Source organism: Lutra lutra, chromosome 16 (genome assembly GCF_902655055.1).
Source record: "Lutra lutra chromosome 16, mLutLut1.2, whole genome shotgun sequence".
Classification (NCBI taxonomy): Eukaryota; Metazoa; Chordata; class Mammalia; order Carnivora; family Mustelidae; genus Lutra; species Lutra lutra.
Genome location: NC_062293.1, coordinates 15,398,504 through 15,426,191, shown reverse-complemented (window position 1 = coordinate 15,426,191; position 27,688 = coordinate 15,398,504). Strand labels below are relative to the sequence as shown.

Below are 27,688 nucleotides of genomic sequence, written 5' to 3'. Positions count from 1 at the left end.
TAATCTGCCTTAAAAGATAAATTCATTATTAGACATGTATAGTATCCCACGAATGAGGGTAGAGGTGAAGGTAGAAAAAAAAAAATCAAACGTCCACTGTGAGCTGGAAAGATAACCTCAGTTGGAATTCCTGAGAAGGGAAAATTGAGATGTCTGCATGGCATTGAGTTTACAGATCTCTGGGATCCTGAGTTATCCCCTTGACTCCATCTCATAAGTCTTATACATTCCTCATACCACCCTCCTCCGTTTCTCCTGCCATCCTTCAATTTTTTCCTTACATATCTACCCTAAGTTGCTGATTTCTGACTACTAGCCCACTAGTGTAACTTTCATTATAAAAATTGTTATTAAGATTTTTAGATGTATGGAATCACTTGAACAGGGACCAGTGCTGTCTTTGTCAGAACTCAGGAGGTAAATTAGTTTTTCTTTGCCATGATAGAGAAAATTTAAAAATTCTAGGAAAGGACTTAATAGCTTTAAGGATTAAATTATAATCCTTTCTTCTATACAGAACAATACTGGATAAATAAAATGTTTCATTATTTTTGAATTGGTTGGTGAGATTATGATGAAAGAGACTCTAATATTGGTTATTAGTAGCCTACAGATCTGCATATAAATCACTTGAGATCTTTGTGATAGTGACTTTTAAAAATAGGCTCAATTATTACAGTTTTAGCAGAGGTGAGAGTTCTGCTATTCCAAAGCTTACTTTTGGCGGAGAACCATACTGTTAGCACCTTTGTTGCTATGGAGACAGAAACAGGATTTATTTTGTTTTTTAACATACACTTAAAATATACATACTTATCTTAAGATTTAAAATGTGATTTAGTTGCCTGTAGGCTTTGAGTACTGGCACATTTCAAAAGTACTTCTATATTTTTTAATACTTCATTTTTATCCTCCAGAGAAAATAGAGAATTCTGGCCATTATAATGACCAAGTTTTATATTACTTTTTACAGGGTCTTTTAGGAATAACTTAGAATCCCCTGTGGATCAGTAATGGATGAGGATTTTGAAGAACACGCAGAAATTTTGAAAAAAGCAATGTAATCTTAAACACTCCCATGTCTTGGACACCTATAGTTATGACACAAATATATAATGCGTACAACTCAATTTCAGATTCAAACGATACTTTTGAACCAGTGTTATGCTAAGCACTTTCACCCTGTTGTCATTTATTTAATGAAAAGCAATTTGAAAGTACGAAAGTAATTTTCCTAATGTTAATTTTTAATGTATTACATGGATTACTTAAATGTATATCAATACTGTTCCTTAACTCTTCTCCCTAAAAATCAATACATAGAATTTATACAAGCCTTTGATAAATAGAACTTTAAATTCATGAATTATACTTTCTGTTTCATTCCTTACAAGAATGAATGGATTCTATGGCATGGGATATGACTAACCCACAGAACTCCTGAGTGTATGTGCAACTAAATCACCTCTCTTTATCTTTAGCATCCTGTGTCAGACTGGCATCTTAGTCCACTAGCAGTTTTGACTTCTTACCTTAATAGCTGAGCCGTCAGGTGATTGATTTTCTTTTAAGCTAGGTAGATTAATCCTAGTTATGGTATTTATCACAACTGAGTGTTATAGCAGTTATTTCTGGTTAAAGAAAACCTTTGATTACTGTTGTTATAAACAGAATTTTAAAACTTAGCCATATACTTTCCTCAGTTCATACCTTTATTTAATGGCAAAGGAAGATAAAATAGCTCATTACTTTCTAAAGAGAGAAAGTAGCTAAAGGTGATAGTTGCAACTCAGGCTCATAGTTTTGAATATTAGATTTTAGCTTTTCCAGTTTGCAGTGACTTTTTAACAAGACCCATCTCCTCTATGAAGAATGCAGTTCATTTTTTTTCTGGCACAGAAAAATAGGGTAACCTGATCTGAGTCTGACAGAGTGTGTCGTTCATTTAAGTGCTTCCATCTGTTGCCTGCTGTTCCCCTTACTCATGACCCCTCTATGTTTCTCTCTTTCCCTTCTCCTTCCCCGTTTCTCTTTCCTTTTTCTTTCTTCCTTCCTTTCTGTTTTCTTCTCTCTCTGTCTCTCTCTGTTTTTCTCTCTCTCCTTTTTCCCTCTCCCTCTCTCTCTGTCCCTATTTTTTGTCCTTAGCCCCTCTGAGGAAGGCAAAGTTTGTTGAGAGCCCACGAATTCCAGAATCCGAGCTTGGCTCACCAACCCTCACTTCAGCTCAGAAACTGGACGTGGATGCATACTGCCCTGGTAAGCATGCATGCAAAGTGTCTGCTTTGACAGAGGGAGGTTTGGATCAGGCCCATCCAGCAGAGCAGTGTTTTGCATGTATCCTATTCATAAAAACATATCCATAATCCCTTTTGCAACTGATGGCATATTTTCCTTATTAGAACATAGTTTTTACTGAATATCCTTTTTGACTATTGATGTAATAATGAGTAAGTATCAAAAGCCATTTCCAGGATAATCTTCAAAAGAATTAAAATAATTTTGGTAGATCAGTATTTTTCAGGGTGATTTTTGTTATTTGAGATACTTGAAGAAATTTTGCTTTGGCCATGTGCAAATAAGAATATTAAAGATATGAATAAAAATGTTCATTCAACACTAGCCCTTTATATATGACCTACTTTTTCTAACTCCCATTGGATTTCTGGACAGTTATAGAAAATAGTTGTGATGTTGGAAACATTAAACTTAAATTACTAGAAAAGAAGCCTTATAGGTTCCCAATTTGGGCTCCTGGACATTCACTTTTAGAAATACCTCTTCTTCATGAATGGCCTGTGAGCACATGTGGGAGTTCACTAAAACCCTTCTCTTGTGGGAGCCAAGCTGAGACGGAATCATTATCAATGCTTAGATTCTTGCGAACTGAGATGAGTTGCCTGGCAACATCCTTTACACTCATTCTACAGTGAGTCTATAGAGCTGTGTCAGAAATGTTCAAAGATCTACTTGAGTATACAGATCAGAGCTTTAGCAGAGGGCCTTAGAAGCCTTGGTTTTAGGTCTTTTGTTTTTATTTCTGCTCATTAAAATTGATGTCAAACCATAGAATGAAACTACTACATATTTACAGCATTAGAGGTCAGCAGAATAAAATGATTTTTAGTTCTAGAGAAGGTATCAGTAATCTGAAACATCAGGATAATATGGCTCTGAAGCCAAATAATACATATTTAAGGGTGAAAAAAAGGTTAATAGGCGAAAACTTGGACTAAACCTAATCAGAGAAAATGATTGGATGGATCAGTTTTAAATATTGAAGGACCTTGGGGATTTTACTTTCAGAATGCAGAATCCCAGGTTTCATCCACCATCGGAGATGACTGTTTTTAAGTCAGTCACAGTTATGTTTCAGGAACCAGCTTTTGTGTGTCTGAAAGGAACAAAATAGCTCTTTAAACGGCACCATAGCACATGGTTAGAGGAATCTTTCTCATGTTTTGAGGTACTGTCACACTTCTTGGGCAGTGGCATAGTGTGCTTTGCATTTCTTCACACAAATTTTGGTATAATTAAGTAAAACAAATAAATTCCCTAATTATTGCATTAAGTTTTGGGAAAGAAACTTCTGTTGGAGGGCTTTTCCTTCCAGATTTGCAAGTCAGAGTGGCTCTCAGGAAGACAATCTTTCACTTCCTGATTGTCCATCTGACATCTTTAATCTGATCGAGCCATTGTTATCTTCAAGAACCTAGGTAGCTGCTGTTTGTTGGAATGCCAGTGCTGAATCCCTCTGAAAAATCTTATCCACGTTATTTTTTATGTATATTTCCCACAAATATGAATCTTTGCTGAATTGGAAATTCAACCTCAGTTGAAACTTCCAGAAAGCCAGGAAAATACTAAAATATGTTGCCAGAATGTTAATTGCCATGCTCCTCGGTCTCTCCTTTTCTTATCTGAACAGACTTAATGCACCGAAACTTAGTGTTTTACTCTTTTATAATGAAGTTATTAAACTCTCCGAGAATAAGTTTCTACTGAGATAAGATAGTGACCTGGAGGTTGAAGCTGTTATTTTCTACATAGTACCAAAACTTAATAAACCGATGAACTCAGTGTACTCAGAAAGAAAACAAATCATCCGTTCCTTTTGAATTTCTCTTACATAGGATATACTAACAGAACAGAGATCGTGTTTTATCATATGCTTATATATAGTAACGCTGTTCAGGCTGTTTCTCTTCTTGTCCACCTTCTTTATTCATTATCGCATATGAATTTAGGAAAATAGTATGTGTATCTCACAGAGACAACAGTCATAAACCAAAGGTTCGAGCAGTGGCTTTCAGATTTTGGCATGCTTCAGAATTACCAGAAAGACTTGTTGCAGATTGCGGGGCCCACCCTCAGAATTTCTGATTCAATAAACCTGGGTTAGGTTGAGAATTTGTTTTTCTGACGAAGTCAGAACAGCTGGGTTACAGGACTGCTGCAGGCTGCTTACAAGCAGTTCAGTGAACAATTCTGGAAAGTCATTCTGCTCTTCTACGGATGTTGTTTCTGTATAATCTGAACTTAAACCTTTTGATGCCTGTACCTTAGGTTGGAAGAATAAAGCTTTTGTGTCTGAGAAATGGACATGTCCTTTTTTTGGTTGGTCCTTTTCTTCCTGGTATCTGTGTGCCTATGTCTAGTTTTCATTATTGTCCTACGTGTAAAAGGAAATTGTGGATCAAATCAGAGCAAGTCATTGATATTTGGTTTGCAAAGTCTATGGACAGCTATACTTAGATACAGCCGTTGATCCAGAATATTTGTCAACAAATTATGGGGTGCAGTCTACATAGCATTAGATTCTAAAAAAGCTAACTTACATTTTACCATTCCTCAAATCAGATTTGTTGTATGCAGAAAATGTAAGAAAAACATAAGTGAACAGTGTGTTTTGGTTCTGTGCTTAAAACCATGGGACATGATTGATGATGTTGCGTAACTGACCTACCAGAGCATAGGGGATGTTAAGTGAATTGTGTTTGATAATTGTCTTACAGTGGAGAAATTAAGACCTAGAGAATTTAAGTGATTTGTATAGTGTTACAAGCAGAATTTATTGTTGAACCCCTGAAGTAGACACAGTGTAATCCAGGAATTCTGGTACTGTTTAAATTCCATAAACACCCCTTAATTCTCCTTTAATTAAGAAGCAGAAAATTCAGTTTTTACTTATGAGACTGGGCTGTAATCTGTTTTTAGGGTAACCAACTGATATCAGGGATTTCATTAAAAGCAATCCCAAGGTAAGAGAACGGATTCATCCTACACTCTGACTTTCCTGCTTATGGCATTATTTATTAGCTGTGTGGTTTTAGGCAAGTCACTTAACCTTCCTGAGCTTCAGTTTCCTCATCTGTAAAAATGGGAATAATCTTAAATCAGATTAATATAAAGCACTTAGCAGAAACTTGATTCATAGTAAATGCTTATAAATGTTAGCTGATTTTGTTACTATTATAGTGATAATCCTGAAGTATACTGCAGGGTGTTAAAGTGTCTTCTTAATTATCAGGAAGGTGGGAAGATGTAAAGGTTTAGGGTCATTTTTATTTTATTTGGTTTTTTTTTATTATTATTTATTTATTTTAGAGAGGGAGGGGGAGAATCTTAAGCAGGCTCCACACCCAGCACAGAGTCCAGCTCAAGGTTCAATCTCAAGGTTCAAACCCTGAGATCATGACCTGAGCCAAAAATCAAGAGTCAGACGCTTAACCGACTGAGCCATCCACATTCCCCGAGAGTCATTTTCACTTAAATATTCCGTGTTTCAGTTCTGATTACCCCCCTACTAGTCATGTGATCCTAAACGTGTGATATAATGTCTCTGGTGTGTCTCAGTTTCCTGTCACAGCAACATGGCATATATCATGATCTTATTTCTGTAATTTAACATATATATAAATATATAATTAATTTAACATTATATAACATATGTATAAATATATAGATTCTCAGGGAAAACATTGGTTGCCTAAAGAGAAAGAGAGTAGGGATTGGTTAAATCAAGAGAGAGTGGGATTAGTGTTAGCGGTGGTTGTGGCTGGTTGGTGGGGTTACAGGTGGTTTTAATTTCATTCTTGGGCAGCATATATTAGTGAATGAGAGCTCAAGTTCTAGAGTTAGATCTGGGTTTAATTTCTGACTCTGTCACCTACTAGTTGTAACAACGTGTCAACTTCCATAGCCTTGAATTATTTGTAAGCTTTGATTAAAATAGGTCTTTTATGATAGGTTTATCTCATAGGGTTGTTAAGATTAAGTAAAATAACATAAATGCCATGTATTTTTATATATACTACATAGTACATATACATATACTGCAAAAAAAGTAGTAACATATATGCCAAATGCTTACTTCAGGCAAAATAATAAGAGCACCTTTCCTGTTACTGTTGTTCATCATCATCATTACACTTTGTTCCTTTTCTAAAATTTCTACAGTGACTGTGTACTGAAATCTTGTAGTCATCAGATGCCACTAAAGGGTGGTGATATTCTTTATTTAAATACCTTTGTTTCTTAAGTTTCTGTATTGGATGTTGTAATAATCATCTCAACTGTAGAAACGAATCTTGACACAAGCCAGCTGAACAGCTTTATAGGACTTTTGACTACACATGCAAGGTTAAGGGCCAAAGTCCAGACTGGTATTCTGAAAATAGACAGACTTTTATCCACACCAATTATTTTCAGAGAAATTTGAAATTAATCTTTTTATAATAGATCTTTTAAATCTCTTTTAAAATGGCACTGTCCTTTAAAGGACAGTGTTATTTAAGATGACAACAAGATTAGGATGTATTTGAAACTCAAGAATGGAAGAGAGTTTTATGATAGTTATTTGGTACATATTCATATTTATATATGTTTTTTTCAATTCATAAAGGATTTTTCCTCTGGACTTCTTATCAGCATTGTACATTCTGTGGACAAACAAGCCACTGTAGATAAATGTTTTATAAAAAGTAATTCCTTGAACCTCTTTTCCCAACTCCTGTATAGTTATGGTCATTCTGTTTAAAAGAAAAGGATAATTTGTTTTCTCATCCTTTTCTTTATATTTTTTCCCCTGAAAACATTATCAAATGTTATCTTCATTATTTAGACATGCTTCATTTGTTCATTTGTTCTGCTGTGAGTTTTATACTTAAAATTATATTTTAAAACCCTCTGTATAATTTTTGATTGGCATGTAGACACCAGGAGACTTTTCTTGTAATTCACATCTTCTACTATGTTGTGTTTGTATTCCCTACATCTAGTGTTGTAAACACAATAAGTGTAAAGCAGGGTTTTTAACCCGACTTAAATTGGTGGGCTTTAAGGGTGCCCTAAACTCCTTATTATACACAAACATTCTATAATGTGCATGTGTGGGTCTTTATTTTTTTTTAGATTTTATTTATTTTTGCAAGAGAGCTTGTGTTTGTGAGCACAAGGGAGGGGAGGGGCAGAGGGAGAATCAGGCTCCCCACTGAGCAGGGAGCCCAATGCGGGACTTGATCCCAGGACCCTGGGATCTTAACCTGAGCCAAGGCAGACACTTAACCAGCTGAGCCACCCAGTGCCCGAATGTGTGCTGCTTTCTATAAGAGGCTCCCAGAGCAGTCTGTGACACATACTTAACCACCCCAAATAAAGGAGACAAGAAATACTCTTGTAGAGATTGAAATGAAACAAAGGCTGTTAGTGGTATAGCTATTAGAACAACGAGAACAAAATACACACACCCACACATATGGACAGTGGACAGACTTGTAAATGGAATGAAGGGAATAGCTGAAAAACAGTGCTGCTCTAATCACAATGTGAAAGTCAGTATAGAAAGGAGAGCTCAGAAGCAGAGAGATAAACTGAACATATTTCAGTGTATTTTAAGTACGAGAGACACAGCCTGGTTACTGGTTATGAAAAAAAGCATGCCAAAGAACTAGAATATGAATATGAATAACTTTTCTTGCCCATACTTCCTTAGCCACTGGTAAATTCTTAACATGTCAGAAAGTTATTTTAGTGCACAGATGCTTTGTTGAATAAAATGTTTCATTTTGATAATTTTTAGTTGTTTTCCTGATTTACATCTTACCATTATTTAAAAGATAAATAGTCTCATCCCACAAACTCTTAGATTAACTTTTCTCAGATGTCTTGCATCACAAATTCTAAAAACTTGGCCTACGCATGTGGCGCCTAGATCCATAAATTAGATATCCGAAAGAACAGTTTTTCCATTAACTGAGTAACGTTTTAACTTGCAATTTTTGAGGCAGAAGGATGCACTGATTTAGAGTAAAATGCCCTGGTGTAGACAACAGATCTTGAAGCCAGAGTGCCTATGTTCAAACATTTGTTCTGTCACTACTTGTGTGACCTTGAGCAAAGAGCAACCATAAGAAATTAATTTCCTTATCTGTAAAATGGAGATTATAATATTACCTACACCATAGGAATGCTGCAGAGATTTGTTAAACTATGTAAAATAATCAAAACAGTTATGTATGTGGCCTATAGTGCTGTGTAAATCTTAGCTACAATAATTATAATGTTTTAGAACCTTTAGTGCCTTTTATTTAAGAATACTATGGATAAGGCTATCATCCTTTTTAGAGTACTTTGCAGAAGATAGAATTGCACCTATATCCTGTAGTCATTGGTTGTTTTTACAGGCAATGTATACGTATAGATGCTAAGTTGTGTGGGTTCTAGGTTTTGGTTTTTTTAGTGGAGGCAGTTTTTCACAGCGGTAAATAGCTCAGGCCCTGGGATCAGACAAGCTTGGATTCAACTCTAGCTGTGCCACATATTAGCTGTAACTTTTATTACTTTATCTTTCTTTTTTTTTTTTTTTTTTTTTTTTTTTTTTTAGCCAACTAAAATATTTATTGGCATTTATTCTAACGTAGGGGAAAAAGATTCTCCTTATAAAAGCAAACCCAGTCACATATCTCTCCTGAAGTCTCCACTTAAAGCAACCATTAAAGCAGATTAGTGAATGCTTCCAGGAGCTCACTGAAAGTATTAACAGCTTTTTGGTAAGATACAGTTTGGATATAAAGATGAAACAATAGCTTTTCGCAATATAGCAAAGCCTCAAACATGTTTTAAAACAGTATTATCGCAAAAAATGTTTGGAACCAAATGTGTTACTGATCATACAGCCTGTAAGGTTGCAAATTCAGAGACCATGAATGTAGAGAATCCAAGGTCAGTTAATAGTTCAGATGAAAGAAGATTTTTGTGAATTATGAACCTTCTAAACCTTCAGGGAAAAAAGTGAAAATTACCTTGTCCCAGGATCACAATAAGGCTGTTTCTGAAAAGCCATAATCAAAAGAAGAGGTTTCCCATTTTCACAAGGGCCTGGGGAATGCAAAGACATGGTTTTTCCACAGAAAAGAGAAAAGAAACAACAGTGAGAAAAAGATATATAGGCCTGGTCTGAACATCTTAGGAAAGCCTTCTCATCGATGTCATCTGCTTCAATTCCAGGAAATCTTTACTTTCAGGTCACCAGATGGTATGCAGGTTCAGTCAGGGTTTGGTACTTTCTTTAGATGACTTGTGTGAATCCAAGAGCCTATTCCCTAGAGTCTGGTGGCACAAAGACTGGTTAGCAAGTTCCTCACAGGCCTTCACAGAGAGGTTGAAGAGTCTTTCTGGAGATGTCTTTTCCAGTAGATGAAATCTTCTTATGCTTAAGGTCATCATCTCCTCAGCAAAACCATACACAAGGCGAGAGCTTACTTTATCTTTCTAATCCTCTGGTTCCTCATTTGTAAAATGAAGATAGTCATATCGCCTACTCCATAGGGTGTTTGTGATGATTAAATAAGATACAATACATAATTTACTTCGCTCAGCATCTGGAACATCAATTATTATGACTAATAACTTGTGTTTCACAAGTCTATATTATTGTAAATTTATTTTTGAAAATAAATGTAGTTTTATCTTTTTCCTTTCCTAAACAGTATTTAAGTTCCTGCAGCCTAATATCCATGAAAAATTCTGTGGGTGGAAGGAAGGGACAGAAAGGTATTCTTGACCTGTGTTTTGACACCCAACAAACTCGAGACTTATGAATTCTGTATGAAGTCGCCATGCCATCCTTTATTTCTAAGTCACTTAAAATCCTCCTTGTCTTTTTGTTTGTGTTTTTTCTTATCTAGAAGTTCTGCATTGTAACATTTACGCTTATAAGACTTGTGGGAAGTGTTGGTTAAATTCTGTTTATTTTCACTGAGTTCACTTGAAAATAGATCCTGTATTAGTGATCTATTGCTATATAACAAGTTAACATAAAACTTAGTAGCTTAAAACAATAGCCCTTAACTATCTCACAGTTTCTGTGGGTCAGGAATATAGAGGCGACTTAGCTTCTTTGTGTGGCTCAGGGTCGCACATAAGCTGCAGTCAGGTTGACAGCCTGGGCTGTAATCATCTCAAGACTCAACTAGGGAAGGATCCTCTTTCAAGTTTATATATGTGGTTGTTGGAAGGATTTGGTTCCCTGTGGGTTGTTGAACTTAGGGTCTTAGTTCCTTACTAGCTTTTTAGCCGGAGGCCACCTTTAGTTCCTTTCCATGTGTATTTCCCCATAGGCACCTCACAACATGGAAACTTGCTTCATGAGAGCAAGCAAGCAGAGGAGAGCAAGCAAGCAGAGGCAAAGTGAGTGCAAGCAAAATGAAAGTGACGATCTTTTGTAGTATAATCTCAACAGTAACCAGGCACTTGGCTGGTTCAGTCAGAAGAGCATGCGACTCTTGATCTTGGGGTCGTGAGTTTGAACCCCACGTGGGGTATAGCAATTACTTAAATAAATAGAACTTTTTAAAAAAGTGGAATCCTCTAGTTTTTGCCATATTCCGTTTGTTAGAAGGAAGTCACTACATCCAGTCCACACTCAAAGGAGTAAATTGGGATTTTGAGGAAAGTTGTTTAAATGAAGCAACAAATTTTTCTTGTTTTTTCTACATATTTGATATATGCCATCCCATGGTCTGGAAGCATGTATCTTTCTCATCCTTACATTCCAATAGAAAAAAAAAATCTATATATTCCTAGTATCCGCCCTTTTTATATTCAGAAACTTCTGCTGTCCTTCTTATAACTATCTATAGGTCTTTCCCTGATTTATCTGTATAGATTATTTACAGATTACAAATTATTAACCTGTACTGCTAAGCAATTATAATCAATGCTACTATACCTTTAAGTTTACTGTAATGTGTTTTGACTTTATAGAAAAATATATTCAGTGAAAATAACTAAATGAAGTGGTTTATAATAAACTAATTATATATAATATATATATTATATGTATATAATAAACTAAATAAAGTGGTTTATACCACTTGCATAAGGTTTTGGCTTGGAAAAATCTGTCTCATGATGCCACATTAAGATTCTGATGTTGCAGCTAGCATTTCCGGATTTGTTTTTCATGGTTAACATAGAAAGGAAGAATAAAGAACAAAGATAACTTACCACCCCTTTGTATTATACCCTTCTTTCCTACCACTATTCAAAAATCTTTTTTCAGGGGCGCCTGGGTGGCTCAGTTGTTAAGCATCTGCCTTCGGCTCAGGGCATGATCCCAGGGTCCTGGGATCGGGCCCAGTTTTGTACTCCCTGCTCAGTGGGGAATCTGCTTCTCCCTCTGCCACTCCCCCTGTTTGTGTTCCCTCTCTCGCTGCCTCCCTATCAAATAAAATCTTTAAAAAATTTTCTTTTCAAAGTATAGCATTATTCCTTACCAAGAGGTGGCCAGTATTTAAACGTATTTATGCCAAAAAACATGCACAAACCACAATATGGAAGATTACTATGTCCTGTTACCATCTTAGATTGTATTTACTATATTAGAACAGATGTCCTTACTTAGAACAGGATTTCCTAAACTATGATCCAGGGAAGTGAGATGTTAGTTTATGCTACATGAGCCACACTAAACTACAAGATCTATGATTGTGGAACTTGTCCAGTATCCCTAGCACTCAGACCAGTGAGTGCTATATAATACACAACAAATAGTAGATAGATAAATGGTCAACTATAAAACAGTAGCAACAACTAAAAATTGGAATATTTTGCAAACAAGGAAAATACCAGAAAAAAAGAGATTAATTCTAGAGATGATAGCAGATACTAAGGAGTATGTGAAACAAAATCTCATAAGAGCTGCTGTGTCAGATACCATGGACACACATTCAGCAGATTATTTGGAAATGATCTGAGGAACAGTTTGTGTTACAAGCATATCTTTTGTCATTAGACAAGCCAGTCCTTGAAGAAAAGGCAGCTACTGCAAATACATAGATTCCACTGGATTCCCACTCCTCATCTTTCAATTTACTCAGGGAGATTAAAAGAAAATGCCACATTTAAACAACTGAAGGAACCCCTGGGTGGCACAGTCAGTTAAGCATCTAGCTCAGTTTCCACTCAGGAGATGTTCTCAAGATCATGACATCAAGCCCTGTGTAGGGCTCCAAGCTCAGGGAGGGGTCTGCTTAGGACTCTCTCCCTCTCCCTTTGCCCATCGCCCCCACGCTCATGCTCATGCTCTTTCTCTCAAATAAATAAATCTTTAAAAATAAATAAATAAAACAACCGAAAGGAGTATTAAATTCTTGTATACACTAAAAAAAATTTCCATAAGAGCTGACTAGGAGAGTCCATTCTAGACCAATCCCCTGCTTTCTTCCCTAATACTTCAGCTTTCCATTTCATATCATCAGACTGTAATAATCACTACTTTTCCTTGTTGAAGTTTCTCTAGACTCTGAGGTCATACCACTAATTCTTTAAAGGTTTTAGCTGCTGGTTCACCAGAATTCCTGCTATCCTACCCATTTTGTTTTCAAAACACCCCTGCCACTTTAAAAAAAAAAAAAAGTTAAGTAATCTCAACCCCCCAGTGTGAGGCTCGAACTCACAACCCAGAGATCAAGAGTCACATGCTCCACCGACTGAGCCAGGTGCCCCTTTCATATAATTACCTGTAGGTCTTTCCCATTCTGTACTGACTATTACAGTACAGTGAAGTAATTCTTCCTAGAATGGTGCTTTTCTCTTTAAGCCTGCGTGATTACATCATGTTATTTTAGTGTGCAGTTTCTAGAATAGATTCCAGATTTGGAAGTCAACAGAGTAAATTTGTTATTTAGACAAACGTGAGTTTTGAGGATAATACTTTCCTTACTGTAACCAGTATATATATACCTAGCTTTCTACATTAGAATAAATTGTGATATGGATGACGAAATCCAGGCCAACCGGGAAATAAAATGAAGAATACTGCATTACAGAAGTAATGCTTCTTTACCATCACTTGTATCTCAAACGTATGTCTATTCAAAGCAGACGTTAGAAACCTCAGTTTAAAGCCCAAAGGAACACTCAGTGAGAAACATCAGTCTTAGAAATTTCAGTGAAGCATTTAAGGTTCTTGAGCTTGTCAAATACTGCTTTTTATCCCAGCCAAATAGTCATCACCATACATCATTGTGCACATACTACTTTTTGTACACTGGGGGCAATTATGTAAGCAAGGAAACCCTCCTCTAAGTGTTGCCAGCAGTGAGTACTTTCTATATATCCTGTCTTTGCAGTGATTCCTACTTCAGTGGGAGAGAATCAGAAGTAGGGTGTTGTGATAGAAGATTATTTAGCATTTTAAAACCTGTTTTCTTTTTTTTTTTTAAACAAATAAAATTTAAGTTTATCTCAATGGCAAAAAAAAATCATAGAAGTTACTGAATATAGATGTACCGAATAGATTTTTATCCTCTAATTCACAAAGCCAGTGGCTGTTTCCTTCCTTCCTTTCTCCCCCCTTCCTCCCTCCCTTCCTTCCTTTTTTCCATCTCTTACTCCTTCCCTTACTCCCTTACTGCTTGCCTTCCCTCCCCTTTTCCTCCCTCTTCCTTCCTTTCCTTCCAGGATTTTTGTAATTGCATACCTATTGAAACCTAGAAGAATTTAATGAGTACACCCATAACCTCACCTCCCAAAGACAATGACAGTAATATTTTTACATAACAACATCCCAAGTTTTGTGTATATATTAAAAGCTTGTTCAGTATAGAATTAAAGCCTGTTTTCTTAGCTAAGTGCCAAACTAATGAGATAAAAAAATGCAGAGTCCCAGGAAACCTGGTGGCTAGGTCAGTTGGGTGTCTCACTCTTCATCTTAGCTCAGGTCTTGATCTTCAGGTTGTAAGTTCGGGCCCCATGTTGGCACCACTAAAACAAAACAAAACAAAGCAAAAAGTAGAGTCCCTAATCTTTTAAACATTTAATTTCTAAATAGTAAGAGGACCAACAGCTATGTGTTTATATGTGTGGGTGACTTTTTTTCCACTTACTTATGTCTAAGTTACTAGTTAAAAGACTATAAGATTATTAAAGATTAGATAAATTTATTAAATTTACTTATTGTTCTTTAGGGAACATAGTTTAAAAAATTTTTTCCAGCTTTTATGAGATAGAGTTGATGTATGACATTGTGTAAGCTTAAGGGCTACAATATGTGTGATATATATATCTTGCAAAATGATTGCTGATGAAATTTATGGACAATCTCTCCAGAAAATTGAATCTACATACAAAATTTTGCATATTGTCTGGAGTTTCAAAAAAATTAATGAAACATTAATATTTGTTGCATTATGTAAATAGTTTTATGTGAAAGCTAGTCTGAACAAACCAAAGTTAATAAGAAAGACTAACCTGGAGTACTCTAACGAATTTTTCATTATTTCTAACTCCCATCCCATACCCTAAAGCAAGGCATCTAAATACTCCTCTCTGTAACTGGAGAGATTCCCTAAAAGTTGATTCTTTAACTTAGGCTCTAGGTAAGTTAATTTAAAGAAGGCAGTAATTTGGAAGAGAAGGAAGGGTAAGTTGGAGAGGCTCAGACACTTCCCTTTTCAAGAGATGGGGTCCTACAATTAAAGATCCTTAGACTTTTAGGTACCTGCCCCAACTTAGGCAATTTTTTCCTCAGTTGAGGATGGACAGTGACCTGTCATTGATAGCCTAACATGGACCTAGTTTTCCCATCTATCTCCAGGAACCATTCTTCTCTACTTTTCTGTCTTCTGGACCAAATTGAGAGGTAGTTCTCAGAACTATGGAAAACTAAGACTACAATCTTAACCTCCAAACTTATATAACATTCAAACTTATAGACTACCATCTTAACCTACAAACTAGTAAAATAGTAGACAAATTTTTCTAGACAGTTAATCAAAATCCTGTTTGACAAGCACATTTTTAAAAATTAGGATTAGAAAGACCTCTTGCTGGTGTACACTTCATAGTTCAGTATACATTTTACCATTTCCTACTACCATTAACCCAGCCATGACAGGCATATTAAAACTGCTTGTATCCTGAAGGTATTTGAGTTTGCAGTTTCTGCTCTGGGTTACTGCGAATTGTTATTTTCTTTTTCTAGAAGATGCAAAGAAGCAGTGGAGGATAGAAGAATGAAAATTTCCTTTATTCTTTCCCTATTAAAACAAACAATTTCAGCGGATTCACAAACTTCCAAAAGAGCAGGTAGCAGAGGGCCTCAGATCAAGAGTTCCTGAATGAGATCCTCTGTTAGCTTCCATATGCTACGGTTTAGAGGATCATTTGTTATTAGCTACCGTGGTTAGCTGCACCAGGAGAAAATATGCGTGACTGAACAATTGAAATGTGAAGTTACTTTGAAAAGAAAAGTACTAAGGAGACTTTCCTCAACCAATAACTTCTAGTGGTGTCAGGGAAATATTTGCCATCTTCAGTGCTATGATCATCAGATAATTCATTCTTGTAGCTCTTCTACAGCTCACTCCTCCCTCCATCTCTGCCAATCATCATGCCATAGACACTAGTTCTTTTCTACCACAGTTTTACAAGATTATATTAAGAACTATCTTAAGAGATCAACCATAATACTATAACCCCATCACATTTACCACTATTACTTTTGCTTATTGTTTCTTCTAGTTCTTTTGTCTTTGCATACCCCTAATTATTTTTGTGTGCTGGATTTAATATTTGAGAATATTCATAGAAATAACCTGAAGATAGGGTGAGTTTTTTTTCCCCCTCCAGAGAAGATTTTATTTGCTTCTGCCACCTGAGACCAGTTTGATCCAAGTTCAGAGTTTGTGGTTTCCCAGGCTAATCGGTTGACGTAAGTCAAAATTGCAAGGCTTAGTTTATTTCTGGTTTATCTTTACCCCCTGAGCACAGTTAAGGGTCTCAGCCCAAAGTGTAGGTTGCTTTACTAGATTTCCCACTCTTGGCAGATCCTAGACTCCACAGTTCTGTTCCCCTGACCTTGTGAGACAGACAGAAGCACAGCTCAGCCGTGCAATCACTTCTTCCCTGTTAACAAATGCCCCTGTTTAAAGTGGCCATTGGTAGTGGGTGAGATCTCCATTCTGGATTTTCCTCTTCCTGTTCTTTTGATTTATCACCATCTCATTAGGTTTTTAATGCTTTTAAAAAGATATTTAAGGTATGTTTTGTCCAGTTTATATTAGTTGTCATCAGCTAGAAGGTCTCCAGTTACTGGAAGGTCCCTGCCACCACCATTTCCTTTAGGGGCAGTGGGGGAAATTCTAGCATTTATATTTTTAGATTGCATACACATTCTAAAGTGTATAAAAAGAACATTTTAATTTTTCATTCTGTGCTCTCCATGAAGCTAAATGGAAAACAGACTGGATACTAAAATAGTCTTAGAACACTACCTCTTTTAATAAACCAGTCAACCTAAGTTCTGGGAGCTATATAATAAGAAATTGAAATGGTCTTGTTAGCCAGGTGATTACTTGAAATATAAAGAAGTTCCTCTTTCAAATTGGCTTTTACAGTTGATTCATGGTCTGTCTCTTTGAGCAAGTTGTCTCCTATTTGGACTTGGAAACTAAATCTCAAATTTGTATTTTGCATAAAAGTTTTGCCTATTGTGGTTATAAGACTCTTGATACTAAATTGTTGAAAAATTTGTCTTTCTGCTTCTCATCTCCATCTGGCCTCATTTGACCTGTTACCATTAGCTTGGAGTGAAAAATGTCTACTTTATCCAGCCACAAATCTCAAATGTATCTCATAGATCATTGAGATAAGTTCAGCATTATTTTGTTTTCTAGTTTTATCTTAACTTCTACAGTAGCCATGAAAGCTCAGTTATAAATATGAGTAGATGAAACTGATGTTTCTTTTGTTGCCAGGAAAAAAATACTAAATAGGAAATAGGAGTAATCATGCAAAATGAGTAGAGAGTTTCTTTTCATGTTTGAAGAGGATCATGAGACATAAGCTTACTACATCTGGGTTTATATTGCTTGGCTCTGTTGCAAACCAGTTTAAAAGGAATGTTCTTATCTGCTGGTCAATGTTTTATTAAAACATCGAATTTCAAAAGCCACATAATACATTTTTGTATTTACCACAAAATGACTAGTGTTTATATTGAAGACTTACCCTTCTATTAATCCATGTAAATCATCTTTGGCTACTCTAGAACAGAAGGCTACCCTTAAAATCTAAAGGTGTTATTTGTTTTATATAAGTAATTTTTCTATTTATAAGTCTTAAAGAACATTGGTTAGAATTCATATATGTACAAGTAAAACTTCCATTTCATTCAGGGGCATAAAATATGGATGCTGTTTTCTGGCATCTTAACAAAACAATGATGCTTATTTTCTTCATTAAAATGAGTTCTCTACTACAACAAATGCCTTAGCTGGTCCATAACCAAGTAACATTTTTTATAATGACAGAGAAGGTCTGCTGTTTGCCCTAGAGAAAAGAAAGAGTTAAGCTGTAAGTGAATCATCATGGCCTTTTTTCAGTGAAAGCTTTAAAATAACTATTCCTCAATCATTTCTTCTCAAGTGCCCAATCAAGAAAAAATAAACACTAAAATTATCAAAAACACCCATCTGGAGAATTTAATAGATTTTCTCCCTTATGCTTACAGTTGTATTCACGGTGCTTCCTGTAGTGCCTGGTACATAGTAGACTTTCATTCAGTGTGTGTTGAATGAATGAAATGAACCCAAAAAGTCAGATGAAGGCAAAATGAAACAATTTAATATGTTAGAAATGTATGTAAATGACAACTATTTCTCTCTACTAAGAATATATCTTTCACTGTCTCATTTGCTACAAAGGGGTTCATAAGCTTGAAGAACTGGAGCCATATAACAAGCTGGAGCCCAGTTTGGGGAGAATGTGGCAGAGCCCGTGTGCCGGCTTCAGCACTTACTGTGACAAATAACAGCCCTGGTTTTAACAGCCACCCATTTCCCAATATTCTTTAGAAAATGAAAAAGTTTAGGTAATCATTTAAGAACTGAGAAATGAAAATGTTACCAGGTTTGTTTTGGGCCAAGCTAATCATAGGTTTTATAACTCTGTGAGAGAGAATGAATGGGTTTCTTTATTTGATTAAATGTGGTACAAATTTCTGAGTTTTGCAATAGATGAGAACAAGTGGTTTATAATTAGCAGATCATAAAGGAAAAATGTAAACAGCCTGATGTGAAAATGCTAAGAGAATGTGGAGAATTAAGAGAGTCTATACACTGAGACTCTGTGTAGCCTGCCATGTTGCGGATGTAGATTAGGGGTTTGGATGCATTAGCTATTAGACATTCATTTCTTTTTTTTTTTCCTTCATGTTCAGTTAGCCAGCATATAGTACATCATAAGTTTTTGTTGTAGTGTGCTGTGACTTACTAGTTGTATATGACACCCAGTGCTCATCATATCACGTGCCCTTCTCAGTACCCATCACCCGGTCACCCCATACACAGTCGTTTCTTTACACAGTTTTAGTCATTGTCTAATCCCTCTGTGGTTGGGCTACAGAGGTAGCCAAATAGAAGACATTTTTCTTTGCAAATATAAAGTGTAAACCATCTCTGAAAGGAGAATTGGTATCATCAAGGAAAACAAGGACTAAAATGTTCAACCCTTGCTTTTTTACAGCATCCTCTTTCTTGCTTGCATTGTATTTCTCACGTAGTTGAATTTACTATGATTTAATTAATGGACTGATTGATTTTCTTTTCCCCCCCCCCAAGAGACTGTAACCTCCTTAAGAATAGAGGCTATTCCTGTTGTTCATAAATGTGTAGGTAACACCTGACACAGTGCTGGGGACACACAGAAAGTACTCAGTAAATATTGAGTTAATGAATGCTTTCCTATATTGTCTGTCATCAGGATACTGTTGAAGATAAACGTAGGGGCTCCTGGGTGGCTCAGTTGGTTCAGCATCTGCCTTTGGCTCAGGTCTTGATCCTAGGGTCTTCCGATGGAGCCCTGCATCGGGCTTCCTGCTCAGTGGGGAGTCTGCTTCTCCCTCTACCGCTTGTTCCTGCTCATGCACTCACACACTCTCTCTGTCAAATAAATAAATAAAATCTTTTTAAAAAGATAAAAGTAAACAAAGTAACCATATAAACAGTTCATATTCAGCAATCACCTATTTCCTGGCAAAATAATAAGGTGGTTGAGAACATGGGCTCAGGAGCCTGACAACCTGGACTTGAGCATTAACTCTATCACTGATCTAACTCCGTAACCGCGGGCAGGCAAGAACTGTCCCCTTGTGCCTCCCTTTTACTGTCTGTAGAGTAGGGAACCTTGTCAAGATTAAGTGATTTAATACATGTAAAGCACTTAGGAAAGTACTAGACACTAATAGCCCAGTAAGTATTAGTTATCATTGTTATTACTACTAGTCTACTATCAATATTATTATTCTAGAAATAAATTTAAAACACTCTTGTAGAACATTAAATATGCTGCATTTAATCCATCTTGAAATTAGAGCTCTATGTTTGTGTTGAACTGGCAAGTCATATAGAATGTGAATCTGAAGATCATTCCCTCAGCTCCCTCAGAGTTCCCTAGCTCTGCTGTTACAAAACCAGCCTCAGCCATTATAAGACTTCTGAATATAGCCTCGTTTAAGAGCCCTTTTCCCTCCTTTTCCTGCTCCCACCCTTCCAAGACAAGTTTAATTGTTTTCTCTGTGGTCTCCAGCCCTTCCTTTATTTATAAAACATTTCTTGTATTCATTGGCTTCTCTCTCTCTGTACGTCATTGCTCTACTTTAAGTTGTTAACTGGTACAAGAGGAGTGGCCAAGTACTTTTTAATTTTATACTAAATTTTGAAATACATACAGCATTATTTCTTTTTTCATACTTCTGACTTCTTTCTTGGAGGAAAAAACAGATATCAATAATTGTTTCATTCTTAAACCCAGTGTCCTTAGTACATTTTCTGTTAAGTTTTAAAAATTGAACTATAGGGGTGCCTGTGTGGCTCAGTGGGTTAAGCCTCTGCCTTTGGCTCAGGTTATGATCTCAGGGTCCTGGGATCGAGCCCTGCATCGGGCTCCCTGCTCACTGGGGAGCCTTCTTCCTCCTCTCTCTGCCTGCCTCTCTGCCTACTTGTGATCTCTCTTTCTGTCGAATAAATAAATAAAATATTTTTTTAAATTAAACTATAAATACAGAAGGGCATACCAATCATAATTATATAGTCTTGATGAAATTCTCTGAAGCAAACACCCCCACCTAACCACTACCTAGGTCAAGATATAGAATATTACCAAGCACTTTAGAAGTTTTCCTCATGCTTCCCCCACATCATTATCTACTCTGTGAGTATAACCACTATATGACTGTCATTCTGTTATTTCCTTTCCCCATTTTCACACTTTATACAAATGAAATCACTTAGTATGTATTCTTTTAAATCTCTCTTCTATTGTTCAATAGAATATTTGTTAGATTCTCTCTTATTGCTGTCATATTTCATTGTGTCTATACTGTTAATGGACATTGCCAATTTTGGCTATTATGAACAACTCAGTGAATATTTGTTACATATATTTTGATGCACCTATGTATGCTTTTCCTTTTGGTAGATACCCAGCAGTGGACATGCTACGGTTTTCAGTACGTTCGACTTAAAATTTTTCCCAAATCTAATGCTACCAATTTGCAATCCCACCAGCACAGCAGTATTTAAGTATTTTTTTACACTGTATTGTCAGGGTTGTTTGTTTATTCGTTTTGTGCTATTCTGCACTATACATGTGCAGTGGTATCTCACTGTGATTTTTATTTCATCTCCCAGTAATGTTTTGGGTTTTTTGGACGGGCGGTGTTGTTTTTGTTTTTAGCAGGATTCTTTTCTTTTCATTTTATTTTATTTTACTTTATTTTATTTTATTATGTTGTATTAGTCATGATACATCATTAGTTTTTGATGTAGTGTTCCATGATTCATTGTTTGCATATAACACCCAGTGCTCCATGCAGTACATTCCTTCCTTAATACCCATCACTGGGCTAACCCATCCCCCAACCAGCCTCCCTTCTGAAACCCTCAATTTGTTTCTTGTAGTCCATAGTATCTCCCGATAATGTTGAACAGCTTTTCATATGCCTATTGGTCATTTGGGCGTATTCTTTTGTAAATTCTTGTATAAATTTTTTGGTTCATCTTTTGATAAGATTGTCTTTATTTTTCTTATTGATTTGTATGGATTCTCTGTATATTCTAGAATAAGCCCTTTGTTGGATATTTGAATTAGAGATATCTTTTCCTACCATATGGCTTGTCTTCTTACCATCTTAATGGTGTCTTTGGTGAACAGAAGTTTTTCTTATCAATAAACTTCACTAAGAACCAATCTTCTTTTGTGGTTAAGTGCCCTTTTTGTCCTGTTTAAAATGTCTTTGCCCAGTCCTAGGTCATGCAGATATTCTGTTAGTTTATCTTCCAGAAAATGTATTGTTTTACCTTTCATATTTGGGTCTGTATTCCTTATGGAATTGAGCTTTGTATATGGTGTGATGTAGGAACAAGTTTTATTTTTATTCATATCCTATTGATCCATCATCAATTACTGAAAATACCGTCCTGTTACTAAAATATGGCAGTGGCTTACCCTTGTCCTAAATGATGTGAATTATACGTGTATAGATATGCTTCTCGATTCTTTATTCTCTTCCACTGGTCTTATTATCTCTGCTTGTGTCAGTCACATTCTATCTTAAGTGCTTTAGCGTTACGTTAAATCTTGATATTAAGTAATGAATGGGGGGAGGGGGTTGGGAGAGGGGGGTTGGGTTATGGATATTGGGTAGGGTATGTGCTATGGTGAGTGCTGTGAAGTGTGTAAACCTGGCGATTCACAGACCTGTACCCCTGGGGATAAAAATATATGTTTATAAAGCTGTAAAAAAAAAAAAAAAATCTTGATATTAAGTAATGGAAGTCATTCTTCTTCAAGTTTTCTTTACTATTCCTGGACCTTTCCATTTCCGTGTTAATTTTAGAATCCTTTATCTCTTATGATGCTATATTCTTTATTCAGTGTTCTGGGAGCAAAGCCTAATGCATGAATACACTCGTCCTAAACAGCTAAAATAAAATAAGGCTGTAAATTTAAATAGTTTTGATCAGCAGAGAATGTATGAAAGTTATATGATTTATTTTGTGTAAAATAGTCTTACAGTGATCACTTGTTTTGTTTATCATATTCCAAATTCATCATTATTAAAGAAGTCAGAGTAGAATTCCACTCGAGGAAAGTACTATCTTTGTTTACAGACATACTTTAATTGGGTGTGTTTGGTTATAAAAATGCCTAGATGGTCATGGACAAGTCAAAAAGGTGGGTAAAACTTTTGGTATGAAGAAGAGGATTTTTTTTAAAGATTTTATTTACCTATCTGAGACAGAGAGAGTGAGCATGGACAGGGGCAATGGGGAGGGGCAGAGGAATAAGGGAGAGGGAGAAGTAGACTCCCCACTGAGCGTGGAGCCCACCATGTGACTTGATTCCAAGACCCCAAGATCACCACCAGGGCTGAAGTCAGACACTTACCCAACTGAGCCACCTAGGCGTCCCATGAGGAATTTTGACAGCAAATATTTGGTAGGAGGGTTTAAGAGGAATTTTGAGAGTTATGATAGCAGGTACCCTGAGTAGAGAGATGGTAGGGGGTGATGCCAGCGACATGGTAAGAGACTGGAATCAAGGATTACAGTATAACATGGGGTTAAGAGCTTGAGTTCTAGATCCAAATTGCCTGGACAACCACTCATTACCCATATGAATTTGGGTAAGTTACTTACTCTTTCTGTGCCTACTTCCCTTATCTGTAAAATAAGGATAAGAGTACCTACCCTTGTAAGGCAGTTAGGATAATTAAATGGGTTAGTATGTATAATATAATACTTAGAAACAGTACATGGCATATAGTTAATCTTCATATGTGCTAGCTATTGTTTTAATTAATAAAGGATCATCTGTGTTATCATCTGAGATGTATTATATTTTTATTTAAGTTGTTCTGTGCCTTGTTATGTTTCTCCACCCTTGACATACACAGTTCATCCCCAATAAGTCCTATGTAAGACCAAAGTGTGTTGAAGACTGAAAAGATTATTAGTACCTAGTAGTATGGTAAACAAACCCCACACTCAGGAAAGAAACAATCTAAAGACTAAAACTTCATTGTAAGCCAGAAATTAAAGTAATTCTAGGAATTCTCAGAAATAACAGATTGGGGGCACCTGGGTGGCTCAGTCAGTTGAGTGTCTACCTTCGGCTCAAGTCATGATCCCAGGGTTCTGGGATCCAGCCATGCATCTATAGGGCTCCCTGCTTAGCAGGGAGTCTCTTTCTACCCCTGAGTCTGTCCCTCCCCCTGCTCATGCTCTCTCTCTCTTTCTCTCTGTGTGCTCTCTCTCTTTCAAATTTAAAAAAAAAGAAAAGAAAAGAAAGAAAGAAGAAAAGAAATAACCAACTGGACACTCTGTGTTGAGAGTACATCCAGTCTGACAAATTTTGAAGGGGAGGGTGTTTCAGAGTTTCTCAGCCTCAGTACTGTTAATTGTTGAGGCTAGAGAATCCTTCATTATGGGGAGCTCTCTTGTAAAATGTTTATGTTTAGCAGAATTCCTGGTCTCTGTCTACTAGAGCTTATGTCCACTCAAAACCTTGTACATGAATGTTTGTAGTAGCTTTATTCAGAATATATGGAAATTGGAAACAACCCAAATGTCCTTCAGTAGGTAAATGGTTAAACAAAATGTGGGTACATCTATGCAATGTATTACTGCTACTCAGAAATAAAAAAGGAACAAACTATTGAAACAGGCAACAATTTGAATGGATCTTAAAAGCATTATGCTGAATTTTTAAAAAGCCAATCTCAGGTATAATTTCTTCTTATGATAGTCTCAAAATCACAAAATGGCTCACAGAACTCAGGAAAACACTTGAATATTACCAGTTTATCATAAGGGATTTATTTTATTTTATTTTATTTTATTTTATTTTATTTTTTTAAGTAAGCTACATGCCCGATACAGGGATTGAATTCATGACCCTGAGATCAAGACCCGAGCTGAGATCAAGAATCAGATGCTTGGGCGCCTGGGTGGCTCAGTCAGTTGGGCGTCTGCCTTCAGCTCAGGTCATGATCCTGGGGTCCTGGGATCGAGCCCACCTTGGGCTCCCTGCTCAGCGGGGTGCCTGCTTCTCCCTCTCTTCCCTGCTCATGCTCTCTCATTATCTCTGTTGCTCTCTCAAATAAATAAATAAAATCTTTTATTAAAAAAGTTTAAAAAAAAAGTCAGGTGCTTAACCAACTGAGCCACCCAGATGTCCCTCATAAGGGATATCTTTACTGATACAAATGAACAGTCAGATGAAGAGGTACATAAGAGGAGGTCCAGAAAAGTCCTGAGCACAAGAGCTTCAGTCTTTGTGGAGTTTAGGTGTACCATCCTCCCAGTATGTAGATGTGTTTATCAACCTTGAAGCTCTCCAAACCTCATTGTTTAATATTTTCATGGAAGTCCCATTATGTAGGCATGACTGATTAATCATTGACCGTAGCTGATTGACTCAATCGTCAGCCCCGTTTCCCCTCCCTGTATGTTATGTTATGGAGTGGGAGTGAAAGTTCCAAACTTCTAATAACATGGTTGATTCTCTGGTAACTGTTATTCTCTGATTCTCTGGTAGCTCCCACAGCTGTTTAGTGGTCCACTAAGAAGAGTCGCCTCAAAAGAGCTTCTGAAAAACAAAACATGTTTCTCCCACTGCTGTCACTCACGAAATTCCAAGAGTTCAGGAGCTCTGTTCCAACAATTAGGAACAAGGACCAGATATACATTTCTTATATCACAATATCACATAAGCAATATGGCTGTTAATAAGTGGTTTCTCATTTAGACATTCTCACTGTTTGTAATATTACTTTCCAGCGAGTGAGCCGTAAAACTTACTAGCTGGGAACATTGATTCTGGAGTCAGGGAGCCTGGGTTCTAAACATGGCTCTACCGTTTATTGCTTGTCCCTAAGTTTTCTCATCTGTAAAATGAGGGTGATAATACCTATTTCATAAAGTTGTTATAAAGATGAATTAATGTTTGTAAATTGTTCAGTGACTTGTACATAATAAGCACTATATGTTAAATAAATGAATCATATAATATAATGTCTTATTTTCCACATAGAGTATAAACTTTTTTTTTTTAAGATTTTATTTATTTATTTGACAGAGAGAGATCACAAGTAGACAGAGAGGCAGGCAGAGAGAGGGAGGGAAGCAGGCTCCCTGCCGAGCAGAGAGCCCGATGCGGGACTCGATCCCAGGACCCTGAGATCATGACCTGAGCCGAAGGCAGCGGCTTAACCCACTGAGCCACCCAGGTGCCCGAGTATAAACTTTTTAAAATCAGTAACTGTCCTCCTCCACATTATATAAGTCCTCATAGTACCTGGTGTTAACATGTACATAGAAAATACTTGATAATTACCAGAATAAGTCCTAGAAGAAAATAAAGTGGAGCCCCCAAATGTCTAAAGGTCAGGAATCTATGCTAAGAAGAATTTGGAAAAGCTTAGCTAGTTTACTCTAATGAAGGGGAAAAGGGTAATTCATCCATTTGAATATAGCAGTTACCTTTTTTTTTTTTTTTAAGATTTTATTTATTTATTTGACAGAGAGAGATCACAAGTAGGCAGAGAGGCAGGCGGGATGGGGGGGAAGCAGACTGCCTGCCGAGCAGAGATCCCGATGTGGGGCTCAATCCCAGGACCCTGAGATCATGACCCGAGCCCAAGGCAAAGGCTCAACCCACTGAGCCACCCAGGCGCCCCATCCATTACCTTTTTATGAAGGAATAAAAAGCTTTCATTCTTGAGGTGAATCGGGGGGGCAGCAAGAACTGTGTAAACTTAAATATTTGTAAATAAAAATAACCTCATTGATTCTATTATATCTGTTCTGTGGCAGAGAATCTATTTTTGTTGACGCTTGGAAAGGAAGTAGGGAAGAGAAAATAGAGCCTGTTTCTCTATTCTAACATAAATTCGGTTAAAGTTCTGTATAGATTTTCCACAGATGCACCACTTGAGTTCAGCAATAGTATGCAAAAATATACAAATAGTCCCTTCCTCTGACCTCCAGCTTATAACTTTAGTAGAGAAGTTAAGATAAATGTAAACTGAATAATAACAATGTTAATCACATTTTCTTGCCATATGGAATGGTTTAATGTGTAAGACTGAATATTAAGAAAAAATTAAGAAGCTATTTTGGCATCAAACCACATGACATTATAGCTGATGCTGCTTGTGTTAAAAGGACATGTCTCTCTCTAAAAAATATTTTTGTAGTGTCCTGTAGGATCTGTGCTTCTGTGGATTGTTACAAAGTTAGACTAAATGCATCTAAATGACAACAAAATCTGAAAAAATGTTAACCATGAGTCAAGTTAGTATAAACAGGTAGTTTAAATAAATTATTTCTACATTACATTTAGAGTAGATCATATTGCATTCCTTGGCTCCTTTTTGTGTGATTTCTATAAATTCTCTTTTTTCACTTGATCTTAGCCAAAATACTGAGAAATGATGATAAATTCTTGATTTGAAAGTAAGTTTATCTTGGTGAGTCCAAGGAAAAACCTCATACTGACTTTGTTTAGCATCCCTCAGTGAAAAGGTTTGAAAAAGAATAATTCCTATAGTTGGTGACCACTGAAAAATAGCCTAAATAGAAAAAGAACCTAAAAGAGCAAAATGTATGAAAAGAATGTAGCAGTCTGGAGATAGAGGATTAAAATGAATACCAACGATCAGGAATTTGGGAGGGGGTTATATAAATTTCAGGGCAAAAATGAACTTTAATGGGGGTTTTTTTTGGAGTGATTAAAATATTCTGGTATTCGAAAGTGATGGTGGTTGCGTAACCTTATGAATATACTAAAAACCACTGAACTGTACAATTCAAGAGGATAGAGTTGATGGTATGTGAATTATATATCAATTTTTTTTTAATTACCCTGGGGGCACCTGGGTGGCTCGGTTAAGCATCAGACTTGTGATTTTGGGCTCAGGTCATGATCTCATGGCTTGTGGGATTGATCAAGCCCCGCATAAGGCTGTGTGCTCAGTAGGGAGTTTGCTTGAGATTCTCTCTCCCTCTGCCCCTAGCCTCCACTCTCTTGTGCATGTGTTATGCTCTCTCTCACTCTCTCTTTAAAAAAAAAAATGACTCTGACTGTGGGGGACATGCTAGTCAGCCTCCTGTGGCATGGGGTA

The 27,688-nt window shown here is 36.5% G+C and overlaps 1 protein-coding gene across 9 annotated transcripts in view; it reads left to right on the top strand.

Moving 5' to 3' along the window:
* Nucleotides 1-27,688, top strand: part of TANC2 (tetratricopeptide repeat, ankyrin repeat and coiled-coil containing 2) — a 375,400-nt gene that overhangs the window by 190,911 nt on the left and 156,801 nt on the right. For 5 of the 9 annotated variants that reach the window (XM_047706884.1, XM_047706882.1, XM_047706881.1 and 2 more), the window contains one exon: nt 2,146-2,256. The exons of 3 other annotated variants lie outside the window; for them this stretch is intronic. In XM_047706884.1, coding sequence (XP_047562840.1) covers nt 2,146-2,256 — 111 coding nt within the window. Of the gene's footprint in view, nt 1-2,145; nt 2,257-26,171; nt 26,288-27,688 lie in introns of those variants that run through there. One more of the 9 variants, XM_047706889.1, reaches the window with a different exon arrangement.